The sequence below is a fragment of the Crocodylus porosus genome, unplaced genomic scaffold (assembly GCF_001723895.1).
Source record: "Crocodylus porosus isolate Cpor-Errol unplaced genomic scaffold, CroPor_comp1, whole genome shotgun sequence".
In the NCBI taxonomy this organism is placed as follows: domain Eukaryota; kingdom Metazoa; phylum Chordata; order Crocodylia; family Crocodylidae; genus Crocodylus; species Crocodylus porosus.
In genome coordinates this window covers 3,114,962-3,133,557 of record NW_017728928.1, presented here as the reverse complement: position 1 = coordinate 3,133,557, position 18,596 = coordinate 3,114,962, and the positions used below count along the sequence as shown (strand labels likewise).

Here is an 18,596-nt window from a genome sequence, read left to right as displayed (position 1 = left end):
TTCACAAATAGCGCTAAAGGTAACTGGTAGGTTTTCCCCAGTACTCTTTCCTGCCATGGCAGGGGGTCGGACTAGATGATCTGCTCAGGTCCCTTCCGACCCTAGAAACTATGAAATTATAAGTATTTGAAGAAGAGCATTAGATCCTGCCCCCTCCCTTTTCATGTTTTGACCAGCCTATAAAGCAAATTCTCTTTTGTCATGTGTCTGCGGTATGCATTTTGCTCACTATTGATACAAGGCTTCCACAACAATGAGGATTCAGACTAGAAGCCAGTGTTCCTCTCCTTTGGATCAATATGCTGTCAAGGAGGAACAACTGACCCAGACAATAACCCAACCCATTTCTGTCTTCCTTAGTGGGAAATGGTCACTGAGTTCTGGGAGGAGGTTCATAAACAGCCTAGGGCGTGTGAGGAGGAGAATGACCTCAGAGCTGAGTTGTCACTGGAGAACAAAGAGATCTGCAGGCCTGATTTGAAAAACACCCAGAAGACCAAGTAAACGGCATAATGTAATAAGTATCTATACGCATCACAATGTTGTTTAATTTTGTTTATTCTCACTTCTACTTTTACACACCGATTTCCTCTGCTCATTACCATACAGCTGTCAAGTTTCCCAAACAATGCTCGTGCGGGCAGTTTGTTCCAAGGTAACTTCATTCATCTCGTATTCATGCAGACTGAAGTTTCATCCTTTCTTCTTTCCTGAGGATGCTTTGCAACGTCATTGTTCCCAGATTGTTTGTCCCTTCTTATGGTATTTCTGGCTCCCTTCCAGTTTGCTTTCCAGTTTCCCTTGAAATGGTCCTTCCTGCAGCGAGCAGTGACTATAGACAGTAGGACAGTTGTCCCCTGGGCTGAGAAATCTGCAACCACCGTCTTTCTAAGCTGGCTGCTTCTGTGAGAAAGCACCAACTTTTGTCCTTCTCAGGTCTGTCTCAAGACCTTAAAACCCTTTTTGCTATTGACTACCTGCAAAATGGGCCTCTGAGATCTGCAGAATGCCCCTAAGGAAACCCGCCACCACTCTGACTTCTCAGCCTTGTTTGGCCTTGCAGCAGTAGTGATAGATTTGCTAAATGCTTCAGAAACCTTTCTAATGCCCTTGGCTTGGTTAATGGTTTACACCAAAAATAAGTCACACTCAGGAATTTTCTTTGGCTTCGGGGATGCGTTCAACAAAGGAAGTTTGAATAAAACTCTTTCAAGGCATGCCGTCAGTGAAGGTGAAAACTAGCTAAAAACAGAGCCAGGGTCTAAAACACAGAGAGAAAAAGAATAAAAATTGTGGGTGCATCACTGGTTAGCTACAACTTTCAGTGATGCTGGTTTTGCCCAATGTTCACTCAGCTGAAATCTTGGGAATAGTTCCTGGCTATATTCAAAAATGAATTGAAAGACCTTTGGAACCTGAAATACTTTGGAAGCCAGAGTTACATTGCAAAAGTGCCCTGTAGTCACCGGTAACAGTGCCCTGGAGAGTTATTCTGCAATAGACTGGATAATGCTAGTTTATTGTTTATAGAGCAGTTGTATCTGTGAGGAAGCTAGGAGTAGTTGTATCCCAGAATACGCCTCCAGGGTTGTTTTGGCAAAAAAACCAACTCTACCTCTGTTTATACTGATTGCCTCATGAGTCTTGACATTTCTAATGTAACAGATTTTTATTTGGTGTATTTTAGTTGACATCGGTTTGATAAGATCTACTCACTACCCCTGTCGTGTTTACCTTTAAGGGATGAAATGACAAAAGCCCGACTGTTTGAACAGGTTCTGCATACGCATCCTCATTGACCGACTTGCTTGTTTGATCATGTAAAAACCTTCCAAGCAAGGGCTAGATAGCTTGGATACTACATGAAGTGCTTTCAGCCCCAAATTTCCTCCAGCCTACCAGTGGCAGATTTATGGTGTTATGTCTCGTGGCTGTCAGGGTTGATGGTGTCGTTGTGCTAAGAGGTTAGACAATGGGATTGTATAGCATGGTTTAGACTCTAGACAGTCTCTGAAAGTCCCTTCCAGCCCTACTTCTCTGTGCTTCTGCATGCTTGAAACTTGGCCTCTGGGTGGACTTGAGGAGATGGTCATGACCCCTATGACCAGCCTACCTAATTGCTCCTCTCCCTCTGCTACACTGTTATAGCCCGGGTCAATAGCAGAGGCATCCATATTAGACCCCTCGCTTTCGAAAAGAGAGGAGACAGCAGTGAGGGCTTCTGCATGTTGGAACTGACTTCCTTCCTTCATCTGAAGTAGGGTGAATTTGGTGTCTTTCCAGCCCTACTGTAAGGTTTCAAATCCAATAAGTGGCATGCAAGGTCCTAAGTAATGAAGCGAGTAAGGTAGCTAGCAGGTTAGCTGAAATCTTAAGGAACTGGTTATTTTAAGGCTGCCGAGATTTAATGCAATTGCATTAATTGCATAATGAATGATGTTAGGTTGCCAAGTGCCTTTGATGGGCATCTAAATAAATAAATACATCCGTATTGTGTCTGGTTTCGTAACTGCTTCTGAAACATAGCTGTTGCAAAACATGTCATCTTTTTCTTGCTTCCTATTTCTGTCCCCACCCATGTTTAGAGAATCATAAGTGAACCCTGGGAGAGAAGCAGACAAAAAACTATGTTTCTAGCACGGGTATCACATATCTGGCTTGTTTTCTGGTTTTTTTTTTTTTTTTTATAAATCCACACAGGCAAAAATTAAATCATGTTATTACAGGATGTGTCCACAGCCATCCTTAAGCGCCCTTATTTCTGTAGTGTGGGCTACGCCTTGAGTTAATTACTCAAGGTGGTGTCAGGCAGGGTATATTTCTCAGGCTTGCAAATTAGATTATCTTCCGAAAACCTAACAGACGGCACATTGGAGAAACAAATGAGATGTTTAAGTTACCACTCTGTCAAGCATCCAAGAAATGTTACCAGCATAGCACCAGCACATCACCTGTAAATCTGCCTGGCTGTGCAGATAGACACAACACTACTGACCTCATTCCACGTGGAAAATATTATGGCAACGGAGCATGCAGGACAGGAAACAATGAGAGCAGGATTTATATTTAAACATGAAAGCTGGAAGGTGTTTGACTTCGGTATTTGTGCATCAAGGAGGAAAATATTGCAAAATTCGGAGTAAGCCTGCCCACTGACAACAGCTCAAATGTAAGAGGCGTTGCACGAGATGAGAGGTTCTTTATGGCAATTTGCAATGCAAAGTGGTCAAATATGGCAACAGCTTGAGAGAGATTTTTACCTGTAGGGAGTTAGGAAGAATGGTTAGTGATGGTAGGGGTTGAGAGGTTGGAGCACAAAGCTTCCCGAGACAGAGAGAGAAACAGAGCTGATTATCTCCATTGTGTTACTCTCTGGAGAGAACACCAGCACTGAGACATCCAGATGGAGATGTCAAACGACCCAGTGAGAGGTAAGGACAACCACAGAGGGAGGCAGTTGTAACAGGAGAAATAAATGCATAAACCACTGGTGTAGGGTCACCCCATATCCACTATTTATCCCACGCTAATGAAATGTTACTGGCTTTACTTGTTGGAAAGGCTGCAACCCTTTAGACTCTAAATGGCAAGATTATCCATCTGTGTGCAAGTTAAAGGATAAGGCTTTCAGCTCATGCAAATCATGGACCATTGACTATAATTGAACTATGCTTCTTGCTTCTGAGGACCTGGCTCATATGACTCTGGGATCCTCAGGGTTCAGGTTATGATCTTATCATAGATTTTAAATTTGATTTTACCTGTTGGGCTTGGGAGACTTATTACGAAATCAGGATTGTTCTCCATTCGCCATGGGCACACAAAGGCATTTGGACTGGGTAAATGAAAATGGAGATTTTTAGAGGTGGGATCTCTGGCCTGACCCATAATCTTTTGCAAGGGACAAGCATATGGTTTACAACTGGAATAAATTTGGAGCCTATTTTCTTGCTGCTGTTACTGGTATTACAGTAGCTGTCTTTTAGTGAATTCTCATAACACCTTGGCAGTTGTTCTTTCCAGAGCTCACACTGGGCACGTCTACATGTGCACCGGACTGCGCAGTAACTGGTGCTACTGTGCAACACTGACGTTGCACAGTTTTCCTTACGCTACTGCATAGTAGCAACCAGCTACAATGCAGCATTGTTGGTGTTACGGTTTGTGCCCGCCGATGCTGTGTTCGTGCCCGCCTGTCATTGCTACAGTGACGTAGTCTCGTGTCACTTAGATGCCATTTTTGTTGGTTTGATAATGTGGCACCCATCTGAAACTTGGCTGCAGCAGGTGAGTTGGAAGCTATGCTTCTGTTTAGAAGCAAGGAGGTTGGCATGAAACACAGATGTGTCATTCTTCTTGCAATTCATCACATTATCCATAATGTGATAAATCATATTACCATTTTCATACCGTTGTCCCTCTTGGCTGCAGCAGGGAGCCACTATCCAGGGTCTGTCAGACTGTATCCTAGGAAATTTCTTTCAGTCCTATGTTCTTATATGTGTATAGAAACAGAGTCCACTCTCATGAACCTGCAGGCAGCAATTTGTTCAGAAGTGCTCTCAAAAGCTTTCACTCCAGCCCTTCTCATACCACGCAGCACCCAATTAAATAAAACCAAACCCTACCATGTGCTATATGCAGGCTGTAGTGGAGTAGGTAGGGATCACGCTTCCCACTTGAACACACACAGCTGCAGGCACCAGCCCCATACCGGGAGAAGTGCTATGAAACATTTCCCCATCTTTCCTACTCTAACAGCAAGCTAGAGTTAAGGCACAAGTGAAAAGACAGTAGCAGTAACCTTGACGTTTCATATCACCATCCTCCTGCATTATCATTCGAATATCCGATACATGCCAGTACCATGCTAAGAGCTATCCAAGTTACAAAGCAGGGCATATTCTGTGCTTCAGAAAATGGAGCTGTGACTATAATCCAGTAAATCAGTATGAGATGAAACGGGCTTTGATACTGAAGAATGTTAAGTGATGTTGCAGAACAAAGCTCTCCTAGCCCCCAGATCCAGTCGCCGTTACTAACCCGTTGTTTTTGAAGAGGACGTATAGCAAAATGAAAACACTGCAAACGACAGAATTGAGGGTGTTGGCTCCGTTCACTGAAAGTGGCCAGCATTATCTAATCTGATTCATGACCTGCCATTTACCTATTGTTGAATATATTATATTACATCATGTCCTTTTTAGAGCTGCAACAAACTGTTCTGTTGTTCTCTGCCAACAAGATCTGGTGGAAAAGTTCCTAAAAGTTTGGGAAGGATTTTTGTGCTCCTCTGCCGGCTGAATGTGGTCCATGAGGCCCTCTGAGTGGAGAAATCTAAGCTTGCAAATGCATTTAGCTGTTGAAAGTAACCTTCACTGGGCTTAGTATGTGATCAGTACACCAGGGCTGGAGAGGAGGAGGACATTCTTTGCAACATCAACACTTACATTTCATTGTAATCACTTGCACATAACTGGTTATTAATTATAAGTGTAAATTACCTGACTAAATTTAATTATTAGTGGCTGCTGTTGCCCCACACTTATGCTCAGCAGCCCTCCAGGTGTGATGCAGGGATGAGATACAAACTCTTGAAGTCCTAAGGAGAAAATGGTCCTGCCTGGTGGCCCTTCCATTTGGTCCTGATTATCTAGACGTTCAAATGATGTTCTGGTATTTGCACTGCAACGCCCAAACTTTGAAAGAGTGCTGCACCTGACTGCTATGGCACAGAAACTACTGAGCTTGCTCTTTTTCTTCTAATATGCGTTCCCCTGACCGGGTTAAAAAGCAGAAGGGAAACTCCCTTAAATAACCGTGTTTTCTGCTCTCTTCACTCGAAATTACCTGTGGGGAGACGAATGGTAGCGAGCCCCAGAGTCACCAGTTCTGAGCTGAAAGTGCTTTGATTTCTCATGGTTTTTAGATGTCTACACTGATTAGTACATGGGTGTGTAAAACACAATGTTCAAATCTCTGCTGGTACAAACTTAAGCAAAGCTCTGGGTTATTTCTTTCTCTTGTCTTCTATGACCCCGATCACCTAACATAGTCAGTCAACAAGTGAAATTGATCTTCAGGGCCTCTTTTCTCAACCTTCAGTGGCCAAATACCATCTTCTTTTCTTTCTTTCTTTCTTTTTTTTTTGAGATCTGGTTTCACTTAGACGAATTAAATGTCAATATATTTGTTGCTGTGAGATGTTCCAGTGCAGATTACAGCACCATTGCATGACTATAAAGTCTGTGCATCCGTCTGGTGCTGCGTGCTATTTATGTCTGTCTTTTCAAATGTTTAATAAACACTTTATATTGATATTTTCAGTCTCCTCTTTGTATTGAGGTTTTGAATGTGTAGTCCAAGAAATAGCTTTTTATTTTTATTCTGCACAACTCACAGTCCAGCCTATTCAAAACATGTTTTTTATGCCTTTATTTGGACTGGGTTTTTTTTATTCTTAAGAGTTGTTCTTGAAAGAACAGACCTGAAATATGTAAAAGGATATAGGAAAAAGGCATTGCTCATAAGGGGATAATTGTAGAACTGAGGTGCAGCACATTTGCTTGGCACAGGCCTCTTGCCACTTGGTATGTGGCAGCCTTGCCATCCTCAGCGAGACTCCAGCTCAGTCTTCCAGGCCGAGGAGATCAAAACAATGAAACGATTTATATTAAACAGAAACTGGAGAAATTTGAAAAAAACAAACAAACCTCATTCCATTTACTTCAAAGGAGCTACAATGGATTTCAGTTTCTCTGGCTAAATTGAACTATTATGGTCCAGATACTACTCCCATTTAAGTCAATATTAAGACACACTCTGATCCAGAACACAGGGTCTGTCTGATGTGTTGGGTTTGGGTTTTTTTGTCATGATCCAGCAAAGCACTTAATCCCACCTGCAGTTCCTTTCAAATTAATGAGAGATACTTGGACATGGGATTAATCGCATAGTAATTGGGCAGTTCACTATGTGGGCTCTGTCAGGTGCTGGGACCTGAGCCAGAGTGGAGAATTTCAGACGCGAGAGCAGTTCCCTTATGGGAAGGAGGTGGTGGGGCTAGCAGCTCTAACAGAGAGCCTTTTCCGTCGTGAGCCATCAGGAGGGCCATCAGGCACGGTCTCTGGAAGACAGGAGTAAACCTGGACCAGCAGAAGGCCATTTTGGCAGTCCCGAAAGAGTGAACAGAAGAAGTAGTGAAATAATGTCCTTCTAGAGCAAAGTGGGAAAAGCTTTCAGACTTTGAACAAGTCATCTTAGTACATTTTGGGGCTGGGAGAATTGAGCGAGGGCCCTCATTGTCCTAAAGCCAATAAAAAGAAGATGCCTCCCTTTTAGAGTCATAATCCTACAATATTTTTGTGAAAGAGAAATGAGGGTATGACCCAATTTCAAAGGAGCCCTAACTGCTGCAACTCTTCCTATTTCTCGGTCTCTGAACTGAACATCTTCCACAGTTACACAATAAAGACTAAAACTGGAAATCGTTCAGATCCTCTTGCATGTGAGGCAGGAATGCGGGATGTGATTCCCTACCCCATGCTAAGACTAAAACTCACTGGATGCATCTGGGGTGAAAGGGAGAGTGCTCCTTTCCATTTGCAGGTTTCCATTTGCTTTCTTCTTGATTTAATCAGATTCGCAGCCCAGAATTATTTTGGAACAGAGGTTTTCACATTGTTTTGCTTAATATTTTACAAACAGACTGTTGACTGAAGTAACGCTGAACAAAAATTCACCCCTATTTACATAATGGGGAAATGTCATCATGATGGGTGTAACGACAACTAACAGAGTACATGAGGTGAAGGTGCTATATAAAGACTTGACTCAATGGAACGCTGTCAGAGGCAATAAAATGTTGTGGCTTAGTTGAAAGCCATGTTTATTGGGAGTAAAGTGCTAAACTGGATATTTAGAGCTCCTAAGCTATTGTTGCTGCTCTGAGCAAGTCAGCAAAAGCCAAATCAGAGTTCATGCCCTTTTCTCACATCTGCTCATTCTGGTTCCACCCCCCAAAAAAGAAGTGCAAATAAAATACACTAGAAAGGCTGACTCTTGCCCCGATTCCGTTTTGCTGAAGCTCCCAACTGGGGGTCATCGGGTTTTGGTGTGTGCCCAGGGGAAAGGCACTTCATGTGCATCTCTTCTTCCATCTGTCTCTCTCTTCTCTTTAAGGGGCAATATTTGTAAAGGCATTGATATGAGGTGGGTCTTTGGACACCTAGATGCCTGAATCAGGGTCTTCTGTCATTTTGTATGCATGCCAGACCCAGAATAGTGAGGCTAAGAGACTTCAGGTCTGTGAGATGTGGAAGATTTAGAAGAAGCACCAGGCCTTTGCCATGGTGGAATCTTCCAGCTTTACGAAATCCGTTCGTAGCTAAGCATCCTCCCAGCACCTCTATTTTTAACAGCAAGCAGTTTAGGGAAATATATTTCTGAGAATGCTCCGCAAGAGTTGGGGAAGTTTCAACACACTTCCTCGTCTGAGGAACCGAGCAAAATGTACGACATCTGGAGGAGGTGGGGCAAGAGGAATCACGAACAAGCATGTCCAAGAACAAAGAGGAGAATAAAAAAATGGAAGTTCTCATCCAAACATTGCTGTTAGCAAGGGGAAGGAAAAACTTCCTTGGCAACATCTGAGAATCATTCACAGGAACTGATCCATGAGCTTCGGTGTACGTAGAATGTCACAGATTTTTTCCCCCTATCATTTCATCTGTTTGCAAAATCGTTGGCGTCATTTGTTGGGTCGCAGAAGGATTTTCAGAAAGGGGGTAAAGGATTTAAATGTTGGTTTTTTTGTAAAATGTCTTTGAAAAAGTGCCTAAAAATGTTAGGAACACAGAGTCCCATTGCAAGTCATTCCTTTGGGAGGTTTTGGAGGCCTCCACATTAGCAGCTCATAATAATGTTTGTCCTGAGCCTGCTCTGTAGACTGCAGCATACGTCAATAGATTTAGCAAAGGGTGTTTAAGTTCAGATCTTTGCTCTACCAATGATTCATTCTTGGAAAGTCATGCAAGTTCTCTGTAGCACAGTATCTTCACCAATTAAAAAGGGTTTATATTACTGGCTGCTCACTGAGGCTCATTGGAGGAAGTTCTTTTATGTTGCAAAGGGATGCTAAGGCTTGTCAGTATAAAAGAGCCATTGCATCAATAATTATAACAACATTATTAATCATTGATGTTCATGCTAAAATAATTTGTAGTGTTTTTTTTAATCACATATCCAAAGTTCTTGGGAATACTTTTCCGAAATTCTTTCAAGGCCACGAGGGCTCTGAAGTCACTCAGCTAGCCGGGAAAATTGTACTTCATGGTCCTGTTGCATATCCTTGTTTTAATGCTGAAGAGAGTCACATGCAAATATCCATGAGTATGCCCATAGTAGTAGTAGCAGCAGTAATAGTAGTAGTAGAAATACAGCTGTGCCCAGGAACCCCAACAGAGATCCAAGTCCCATTGTGCAAGCCCATGTTCCAACACTGCTTGTTGCGACAGATTCAAAGCTGCCCCCAACCCACAGCTTTCTGCCAACTGTAGTGTGCTTCAGAAGAAAAGTTTTGCCAGCACCAATAGAAATGAAAGCGGGTGCCAATGAAATGACATTTTAAAAATATGATGACTTTCTGTTGGCAGAAGTAGAGAGCAGAATCAACCCAGTAGTCCTTGATTTATGAACTGTTTTGTTGCTTTTAGACTCTCACGGTATTTGTGGGTATTTTTAAGGAACTGTTTTAAAACCAGTCAATATGAAGGAAAAAAAAATTTGTAACCCGCAATGTGTTGTTTATTTATTTTCTATATTGGCTTTTGGTTACAGTTTGCCTCCTTTTCACACCTCACATTAGGAGGCTTTTTTTTAAAACAACACAACAGTTTCCAAAGTTTACTTGGTGTCAAAAGCAACTTTCTATAAGATTAGGTCAAGAGTCGTCAGTGGACGCGACTACAGTGAACTTTTAAAGCCATGAGCAAAGCAAATCTTATGAATATTTCCAAAGACTGTATTCCAAGAAATATTTTTGGAAACATTAATGTTGTGTTTTTTTTTAAATGAAGGCCACATTGTGAGGATACGACACCATATGTCACATTCACTATTGAACTTGAAAAAAAAAGAAAAAAGAAAGAAATGGAAACAATGTTTGGCTTCAAAGTGTTTTTGGAATAGCATCTATGCATGCCTGTCATTGTTCCTTGGATGGAAGACGAACTCTTAGCCTGTTAATCTAGTTCATCCAAGATGTATTATGCTGATAATCCACTGCTCTACATCTTGTGCTCTTGTATGCACCCATACAACATGGGTGCAGGGTTGGTGCAAAACACTAAATTGGCAAGAAAACTGTTTTTACCTTCCCTGGAAAATGTTGGCTTTTCAGTGTCATACACACAACTTCAAATTTTCAGCTAAAAATGGAAGAAAAATGTGTTTCATCTTTCCAGTCAAAATATTTTTTTTGAGGAGAGCACAGACCATCTCAATAGAAATTGTGAAAAAAAAGTTTCAAATGACAAATTTCAACCACCCCAGCAAAATATTATAATTCTGTTTTGTCACCATTTTAAACTCATATGTAGGGAAGGATGTATGTGCTGGCTGTGCATGTGTGGTCGGGGGGTAGAGGTGGCAGGGGGAAATCATCTATGTAGATGCAAGGCATTGGCTAATCACTCCTTCAGTGTCACTGCGATTTGGTGTTGCAGTATGACTATATTACAGTCCTAGTTTTCCTCTAACTTTATCTAATTTTAACAGCAGTGGAATACCAGTGATGTAAATGGAGCTGGGCTCAATTTATTGTGATGAGAGAGATGAAACAGGCCAACTGGCTGCCTGTACATGACATGATCTCCTAGGAAGAAAAGGAGATGAGACCTTATAGCAAGACTGCTAGAAAATCTTTGCAAAGTTGTAAAAGAAAACCAAGGCACTCCTGGCATAAGTTGCTTTGTGAGCAAAAATGTAGGTAGAAGTGTGCACACATGTGATGTGCGTGTGTGCAGATATGCCTGGTACTTTTCCATGTTTGTCGGATGTATGCTGAGAATAGATGATTCCGAGTCTGACATTTCTTTTCCAGGCACACCAGCATAAATGCCAGTCTACTGACTTCTGTAGAGTTCCTTTGCATTTACAGTGGCATAGCTGAGAGCAAAGTTTAGCCCACAGAGCTGAATTTTGAATCTGGGGGCCTACTTCACTTGACACTTAGGCCCAGATATTAGAGGGATACCCAAGTCCAGTTTAGGTTCCAAACTCTTTTTTCAGTAAGTTAGGTGCCTAAGTACCTTTTAGGCATATCTACTTTATCATTTCAGTCCTGTATGTGTGTGTCAAAGTGTTGTCCTAAGGACTTTAATCTAGGATTGGGCATCCTCATTTAGGTGCCAATGGTTGGAAATGTGGTTAAACATTTAGAGAAATGTTTAGAGGAACCCTTGTGATGAGCCTTTTTCCTGTAGTTTTATATTTTTGGCCAACAGAGTAGGCTATTGTCATGCCATGTCTTAACTTGCATCCTCTATGAGGTGTGCATGATGCTTTGTTCTCCAAGAGACGAGATGAATTGTTAGATGAAAGCAAAGCAGCAGAATGAACAGGAATTTCAACCTCTTCCAAGCTGCCAATATTTCAGAGCTTAGGACACTCAGTCTAGTTCTCCAGATACACATAACCCCCCCCCCCCAGATACACACAAAAAAATGGCATCATTACAACTAATCTTTAGTGGGAGCCCTTCGGTTAGTCTCAGTTTCAAGATTAAGGACAGAAAGGATTAAGGAGATTAAGCTACGCAAGGTCTGGAAGACTTGCTACTCTAAACCTCTGAAGCAGGCACCTTTCATGAGCACTAATTTAATTACTTTTCTACTTTTGGAAAACAAAAGGAGAAATGATTAATTCCATTGGAAGCACAGAATGGTTAATAACTAAAAGGAACCATTCATTTATGCCAAGTCCTGTCCATTTCTCACTTCTGTGGATACTTGTCTCTCCAGTTATATTTCATGGTAGCCCCTCATGATGAAATGCTATTTGTCAAAACGATAAGAAGAAATACATGTAGAAGAGCAAAGATGAAAGCCAAGTGGTCTCCATTGCCTCTTTAGACTGGATAAAAAAAAATCTTAAAATAGGTCAGGAGATTGCTAGCAACCTTTTCTTTGCCATTATAGCTTTAAGTTAAGGATGCCTTTGGAGATGAAATGCATCATCACTACCCAATATTTGTAACTGTTAATAGGAACAGTTGACAGCCTCCAAGTTAATAAGCACAGTTTAGGTGTTGTGGAATGGCCAGCATACAAAACAAATAAATCCCCAAATCTCTCTCTTTTTATTTTATTTTATAGGTTTCAAATGAGGTGAGAAAATGATTAGCCACTGAACCATTCATGACTCTTTCAAGCTGGTGCTGGCAGAGCCAACATGAAGATGACTGAGCACAGCAGCGGTCACAATAGGCTTGTCAGCCCCCAAGCAGATAAGCTCAATTGCCAAAATGCTTACAAAGAAAGCACTGGAGCAGGTATGAAAAGAATGCAGAAGCGATTTCTCGACAAGGATGGGAGCTGCAACGTGTATTTCAAACACATCTTTGGGGAATGGGAGAGCTACATGGCAGACATTTTCACCACGTTAGTGGACATAAAGTGGCGCCATATGTTCGTGATCTTCTCTTTGTCCTACATCCTTTCATGGCTGTTCTTTGGCTTGGTTTTTTGGCTGATAGCCCTTCAACATGGAGATCTATTGCGTAATGCCGACATCAGCCCTTGCGTTGCGAATGTCCACAGCTTCACAGGAGCATTTTTATTCTCTCTCGAAACCCAAACTACCATAGGTTATGGCTTCCGCTGTGTCACTGAAGAGTGCTCTGTAGCCATCCTCATGGTGATCCTACAGTCAGTATTAAGCTGTATTATTGACACTTTCATAATTGGAGCCGCTTTGGCTAAAATGGCGACAGCTCGAAAAAGAGCCCAGACCATCCGTTTCAGCTACTACGCTGTTGTAGGCTTAAGAAATGACAAGCTTTGCCTCATGTGGCGGATAGGTGATTTCCGGCCAAACCATATGGTCGAAGGCACGGTGAGAGCTCAGCTTCTGCGCTACAAGGAAGATAACGAAGGGCGAATGTCGATGGAATACAAGGACTTGAAGTTATTAAATGACCAGATTATACTCATTACACCGGTGACCATTGTGCATGAGGTTGACTGTGAGAGTCCTTTGTATGGTTTGGATCGGAAAGCTTTGGCCAGGGACAGCTTCGAAATCCTGGTTACGTTTGTCTACACTGGAGATTCCACTGGAACGTCACACCAGTCGAGGAGCTCCTACGTCCCTCGAGAAATTCTCTGGGGCCATAGGTTCAACGATGTCTTACAGGTGAAGAACAAATACTACAGAGTAGACTGCATACAGTTTGAAGAAACCACGGAGGTTTATGCCCCGTATTGCAGCGCAAAGCAACTGGACAGGAAGGAACAAGAATGGAACAGAGTTGAGAAAACGCTGGAGAAGGAAACAGGTTCATCAACCCTGGAAGTCACGGAGAAATCGTTTAGCGCTGTTGCCCTGATTAGCCATTTTGAAGAACTAGACGACCGCAGGAAAGCTGTCAAGCAAGCTTCGTCTGAAATACCTTATGAGAAAACTTCAGTGACCTTAAGTAGACGCTCATTGGAGTCTCAGATCTAGCTGTTCACTGCAATTAAAGTTACTGCCATCAACTTTTCCTGAAAGCATCCCTAAGACATCAAGCTCATTCACAAGTATTATCACACAGAATTAATTCTAACAGTATGCGACTGCAGTGTAGACAAACACTGAATATAGTCATCCAGTATGACGTCCGCCCTGTAGTCCAAATAGTCAGTGCTGCCTAATTGATTTAGAAGCTGACTTTCCAATTAATTGGGAATTGGCTACCCATATTTTATGTGAGGCCTAGAAAGTTCCATGCAATTCTTTCCAATAAATAATGAGAATGCCCCTTCAATTTGAATTGTGCATTTGAATTTTTACATTTTTTTTTAAACAGGTTTTTAACTTGGTATAGTAAGGTTGGAGTGCTGTTGTAGCCAGGAGAGTCGAGGAAATGTCAAGAGGCAAGGCTTTTTTTGTGCTATCTTTCACTGAGCCAACTGTATATTTGGGAGAGCTGTTGGACAAACTTTTCGGCACGTGACCTGGGGAAGAGCACTTGGTGCCCAAAAGATGTGCAGCAGGTCTCTCAACTGCAACAGGTGGTCCAATAAAAGATCTCACCAAAAAGATCGTTTTTTAGTTGATATATAGAGTGATAGGAAGTTTAGAAAATTCTAATTTTTCGTGGCTAAAATATTTTGCGGTAATCAATTCATTTATAGTAAAATCAGATCAGGACTCACAGTAGAGATGATCTCTTTTATTAGATCAACAAGATTTTTGCAAAAAAACATAACTCTTTATGGCTACAACCTGGATACCTTTCATTTATAGTGATTTTTCTTTTTGTAATCAGCCCTACTGAAAATATTCAGAAGGAAAATTTTATAAAAGGTTATGAAACCAGTTAAAGACTAATTTGTGTAATTTAGTGACAAAATTAAAAGGTTTCCAGGTCAATTTGCAAAAAAGAAAAACAGGCTAAATTTCTCAAATATAGCATTAACGCTTGTTGGAGATATTGTGGATGGATCTGTAATTCATTGTAATATTTTATCCTTTGTGATTTCTTTGAGAACTCAAAATTGAAATAAAAATCAATGAGTTCATATTGGTGACGCTGGAGGAAATAAATCCAGAAAACATTGAAATGAAACATTTTGACATCTGGGACACAAAGATTTAATGTTTCATGCCAAAATGACTTGCATTTCAAAACTTCTTTCTATTTTTATAGTATTATACATCATCATAATTTTTAACAGGTCAACTTTTAAACCAAACTTTTGGTCTTGTCAAAATGAAACTTCCTGATCCTCTTCAAAATGATTTTTTGTAATTACTTAACCGAATATTTCAAAATATTCAGTGTTCTGTCCCCTTCAGAATGAAATCAAATTTGAAATCCTCTGTGGCTTTCATCCTCTGCACAGCTGTACTAGTATTCAATGTGCGCTAGTTTTCAATGTGCCTTTAGTGTCAGGATAATGAATACAATTTAATAAAGTCTTATTTATTCTGTGAACTTCAAACAATCACCTTTCTGTATGCAGTCTTTGGTTGCCTGCTCCCTTATAGTTTTATCACTGATAGGATTATGCTGTTGTATACTGAAAAATAAGCTGGATGCTGAAAACGAGCTTCTGATTCATAATGGTACCATTCATGGTAGTGAGTCAAGACTCATAATATCCACAAGGATGTTGCTATCTGGGAAGAATAGCTGTACTATCTGGGAAGAATATCTGTTACATAAATTAGCATTGCTTCCTGCTTTTGCTGTGTGTTCCCCCTATATATTCTGGATCTTATTCTGAACCTTTAACAGTGGACCTCACTGCTGCATTGACATGTCCAGGGGAGATGTGCCTGTTCATGGTAGGCTTATAAACAGAAGCAAGTGGATGAAAACACACACTCTGTATCTGGAAATACAACAGGATATTAGATGAACCACTGGTCTGGACCAATCTGGCAATTCCTGTAGTATTTTATGGCATTCATATTTTTATTCTATTTATGAGAGTATAAAACTGAGGTACAATAAAGTGTGGAAATGCATTCAGTGATGTTGTATGAATGAAGACATGGCAATAAAGAGCATGCTACTGCCCCATATCTTGTGATGGTCCATTATCCCCTTTATCCCTTCTGCGTCACAGCCTTTTAACTTCTGTACCTTCGGCACTGAGAATGACGTGGAAAGATGTCCACAACATGAGGCCTCAGGGTTTCGGGACAAGACTGTGAAATCAAAAGGAAAGCCAGCAACATTTAAAAAACGTTCAGAAGAAGAACAATCCTTCCCCAAACCTATTCTATGGATGACGTCTGTAAAGCAGCCACCCAGGCTTGCCACATTAGCATTTCACCTTCATTCAACCTGTGTCTTGCTGAAGGGCCCTTGACAGCACTGCTGACAGTGGAGGCAGTGGTCCCACTTGACCAGACAGAGGTAGTTTAGCTCAGTTGGCTCAAGCATGGTGCTAGTAATACCAAGGTCACAGGTTTGCATTAGATGACCTCTTGATGTCCCTTCTAGCCTTACTTCTCTATGTGGCGCGGTTATTGTGGATTGTGGAGTCTCCTGGTATGGCATCATGCAGTGGAAGAGGCATGGTGCAAAGCTGCTATGCTCTTACTTATGAAGGGACAGGGTAAGCTCAAGTGGCGTTTGCTTCAGCCTCCTGAATAAGACACAGCTGAAGAGCACCACAGCCTTGGCTGCACGAGCAGGAGAGCCTTGCTTCATCTACCCGGGAGCTAGAGCAGATAGGGTTGAGCGAGGGAGAGAGCCAACACAAACCTGAGCAAAAAACATTTACTCGCATCAAAACCTGGGATTGCACCAAAACTCCTGGAAGTTAATGAGGAGGTTTGCATCAGGCCCACAACAAGCTATGTTGTGCCATGTAGGTACAGCCTAGCTCCGGGGGCAAGAAGAAGTATTTGGCTCCGAAGGGAAGTCTTCTCCGCAGCACACTCAGCTCTTACAGAGACCCGGAGAGTGGAAAACCAGAGTTGGGAGAGGTAGAAAGTGGCTGCATCACAAATCTTTACATGGGTGCATCGTGTGCTCTTTTAGCAGGGTGACCTCTGAGCAACAGGAGGAGATAGCTCAGTGCGACTCCCACGAATGACCCCTTGCTCTCTGGGTCCCTGTCTCCCATGAGCTTACTGACATGTACTCAAACCTACTCCAAGGGAGCCACAGTGCTTTATTTCTGGGATATGCCGAGTAGGTGAAAATAGGCAGGGCAGGTTTCACACTGGTACTACAATGGTGGCAATGCTGAGGTGGTCTAGACATGCCCCGAAGTCTAGCACTTTTGTCAGCACAAGGGGAAGATGCAAACTGTGCTCAGAACAGCTCAGCCCATTTGGTTTTTTTTGTCTTAAGCCATCCAACCAGGTCAGATGAAGCAGCGTTTTGACAACAAAAGGAAAGTACAAAGCTGTTTGCACTGGCCCATGCATCATCGGGACTAGTTGCACCCCAGTTATTTTCTCCTATTGCTCAGAACCATTGTTCTGCAGTCAAGGTTAGTTTATGGTACAGGGAATATAATAAGATCTTCTTATAAAAGACATCTTTCCCAGATCTGCCTGCCACCATTCATTACGTCAGATGGCATTTCCTTTCCCCATTATCATATATCATTTAGTGCATATTTTCTGTGAAGTTGATTTTCAGATGTGGAACACACTGTATAACCCCTTTGTTTATTCCTCCTATCTTAAACACTGCACAGGAGGTCTAACTTGAGCTGTCTACCTAGCACAAAGCATTAAGCTGCACACTCATCTCAGCAAATTGCCGGTGCAGTTACACGCATCAAAGGTGTGTTTGTAGGAAGGAACACTGGGTGAAAATTGAACTATTTTAAACTGCCTCCCATGTTTTCAATTATGGATGATGTGCGCAGAAGGAAAATGAGGTTAGTGGGACAGTCTTTGGAAACTCATTTAGACGTTGAAATCACCCAAAAAAGTTAACAAAGCAACACATCGGATAAGTTGTGAGGTACCAGAGCGATGCAAGAAGCATGTATAGATTAGGGTCAACCTGGAAAATTTGGATCCAGGTTTTGATCACACCTCCGTTTTGGATCCGGAACTGAAGATCCCTTTTTACTAGATTTGGCTGAAAACAAATAAAATAAACAGCACTCAAAAGCTGGAAAACCCTTATCTGAATCCTGATGGCTTCCAAGTCCAGAACTGGATTTGGGTTCATGCTTTTATTTCTCTTCACCACTCTACAAACTCCAGTATGCAGTTTACATGCACCGTCCAATTTTTTGCTCAGTCTCAAATACTGTCCCTGAAATGGGAAACCACCTCCTACCCATCCCAGGGTCAATGTCCAAGTCAAATCACACCCCAGGAGGGGCAGACGGTTGTATCATCTACCCAATCCTTTGGGATGCACCTGGGACCAAAATATATCTGAACCTCAGTAGGTCTAGGTTGGTTTTAAATATCTGCTGGACCTTATATTTTTTAGGTGAAAATCCATCCTGTTCCTTTGAAATTCTAGCCCCCTTCGGACTGGACCACACCCCAAGCTTAGCACAAATCCCCAAAAAGCAAAACCACTCTTGTTCGGCTCTAGGTGAGCTATATCCACTTGTTGGAAATTAGGTGTGGTGCCAGTTTATAGACCTCTTGACCTGGGGAAACGCTGTTTCAGTTTACAACAGACCAAGGGGGCCAGAAAAAGGAGCGTCCCTTGGGTCTGCTGTTTGAAATTGGCACTCGGAGATGCTGAACGATTTGACACACACAGTCCTAAGTTTGACACGGCTGGCGAGAATATTTTGGGTCATCTGCACGCCACCTTGTGGTCATGAAATATACGGGTTTCAGCAGTCAAAATGTGCCAGGACTCGTGTTTCATGGCTGCAGCAGAGGCACTTAAT

At 42.0% G+C, this 18,596-nt stretch overlaps 1 protein-coding gene across 2 annotated transcripts in view; it reads left to right on the top strand.

Moving 5' to 3' along the window:
* KCNJ16 (potassium voltage-gated channel subfamily J member 16) overlaps positions 1-15,788 on the top strand; it is a 35,306-nt gene extending 19,518 nt beyond the window's left edge. Inside the window, exons 1-2 of one of the 2 annotated variants that reach the window (XM_019542334.1) lie at positions 3,413-3,431; positions 12,375-15,788. In XM_019542334.1, the coding sequence (XP_019397879.1) occupies positions 12,451-13,725 (1,275 nt within the window). In that variant the 5' untranslated portion in view covers positions 3,413-3,431; positions 12,375-12,450 and the 3' untranslated portion in view covers positions 13,726-15,788. Of the gene's footprint in view, positions 1-3,412; positions 3,432-12,374 lie in introns of those variants that run through there. The other variant, XM_019542333.1, reaches the window with a different exon arrangement.
* The last annotated feature ends 2,808 nt before the right edge of the window (positions 15,789-18,596 follow it).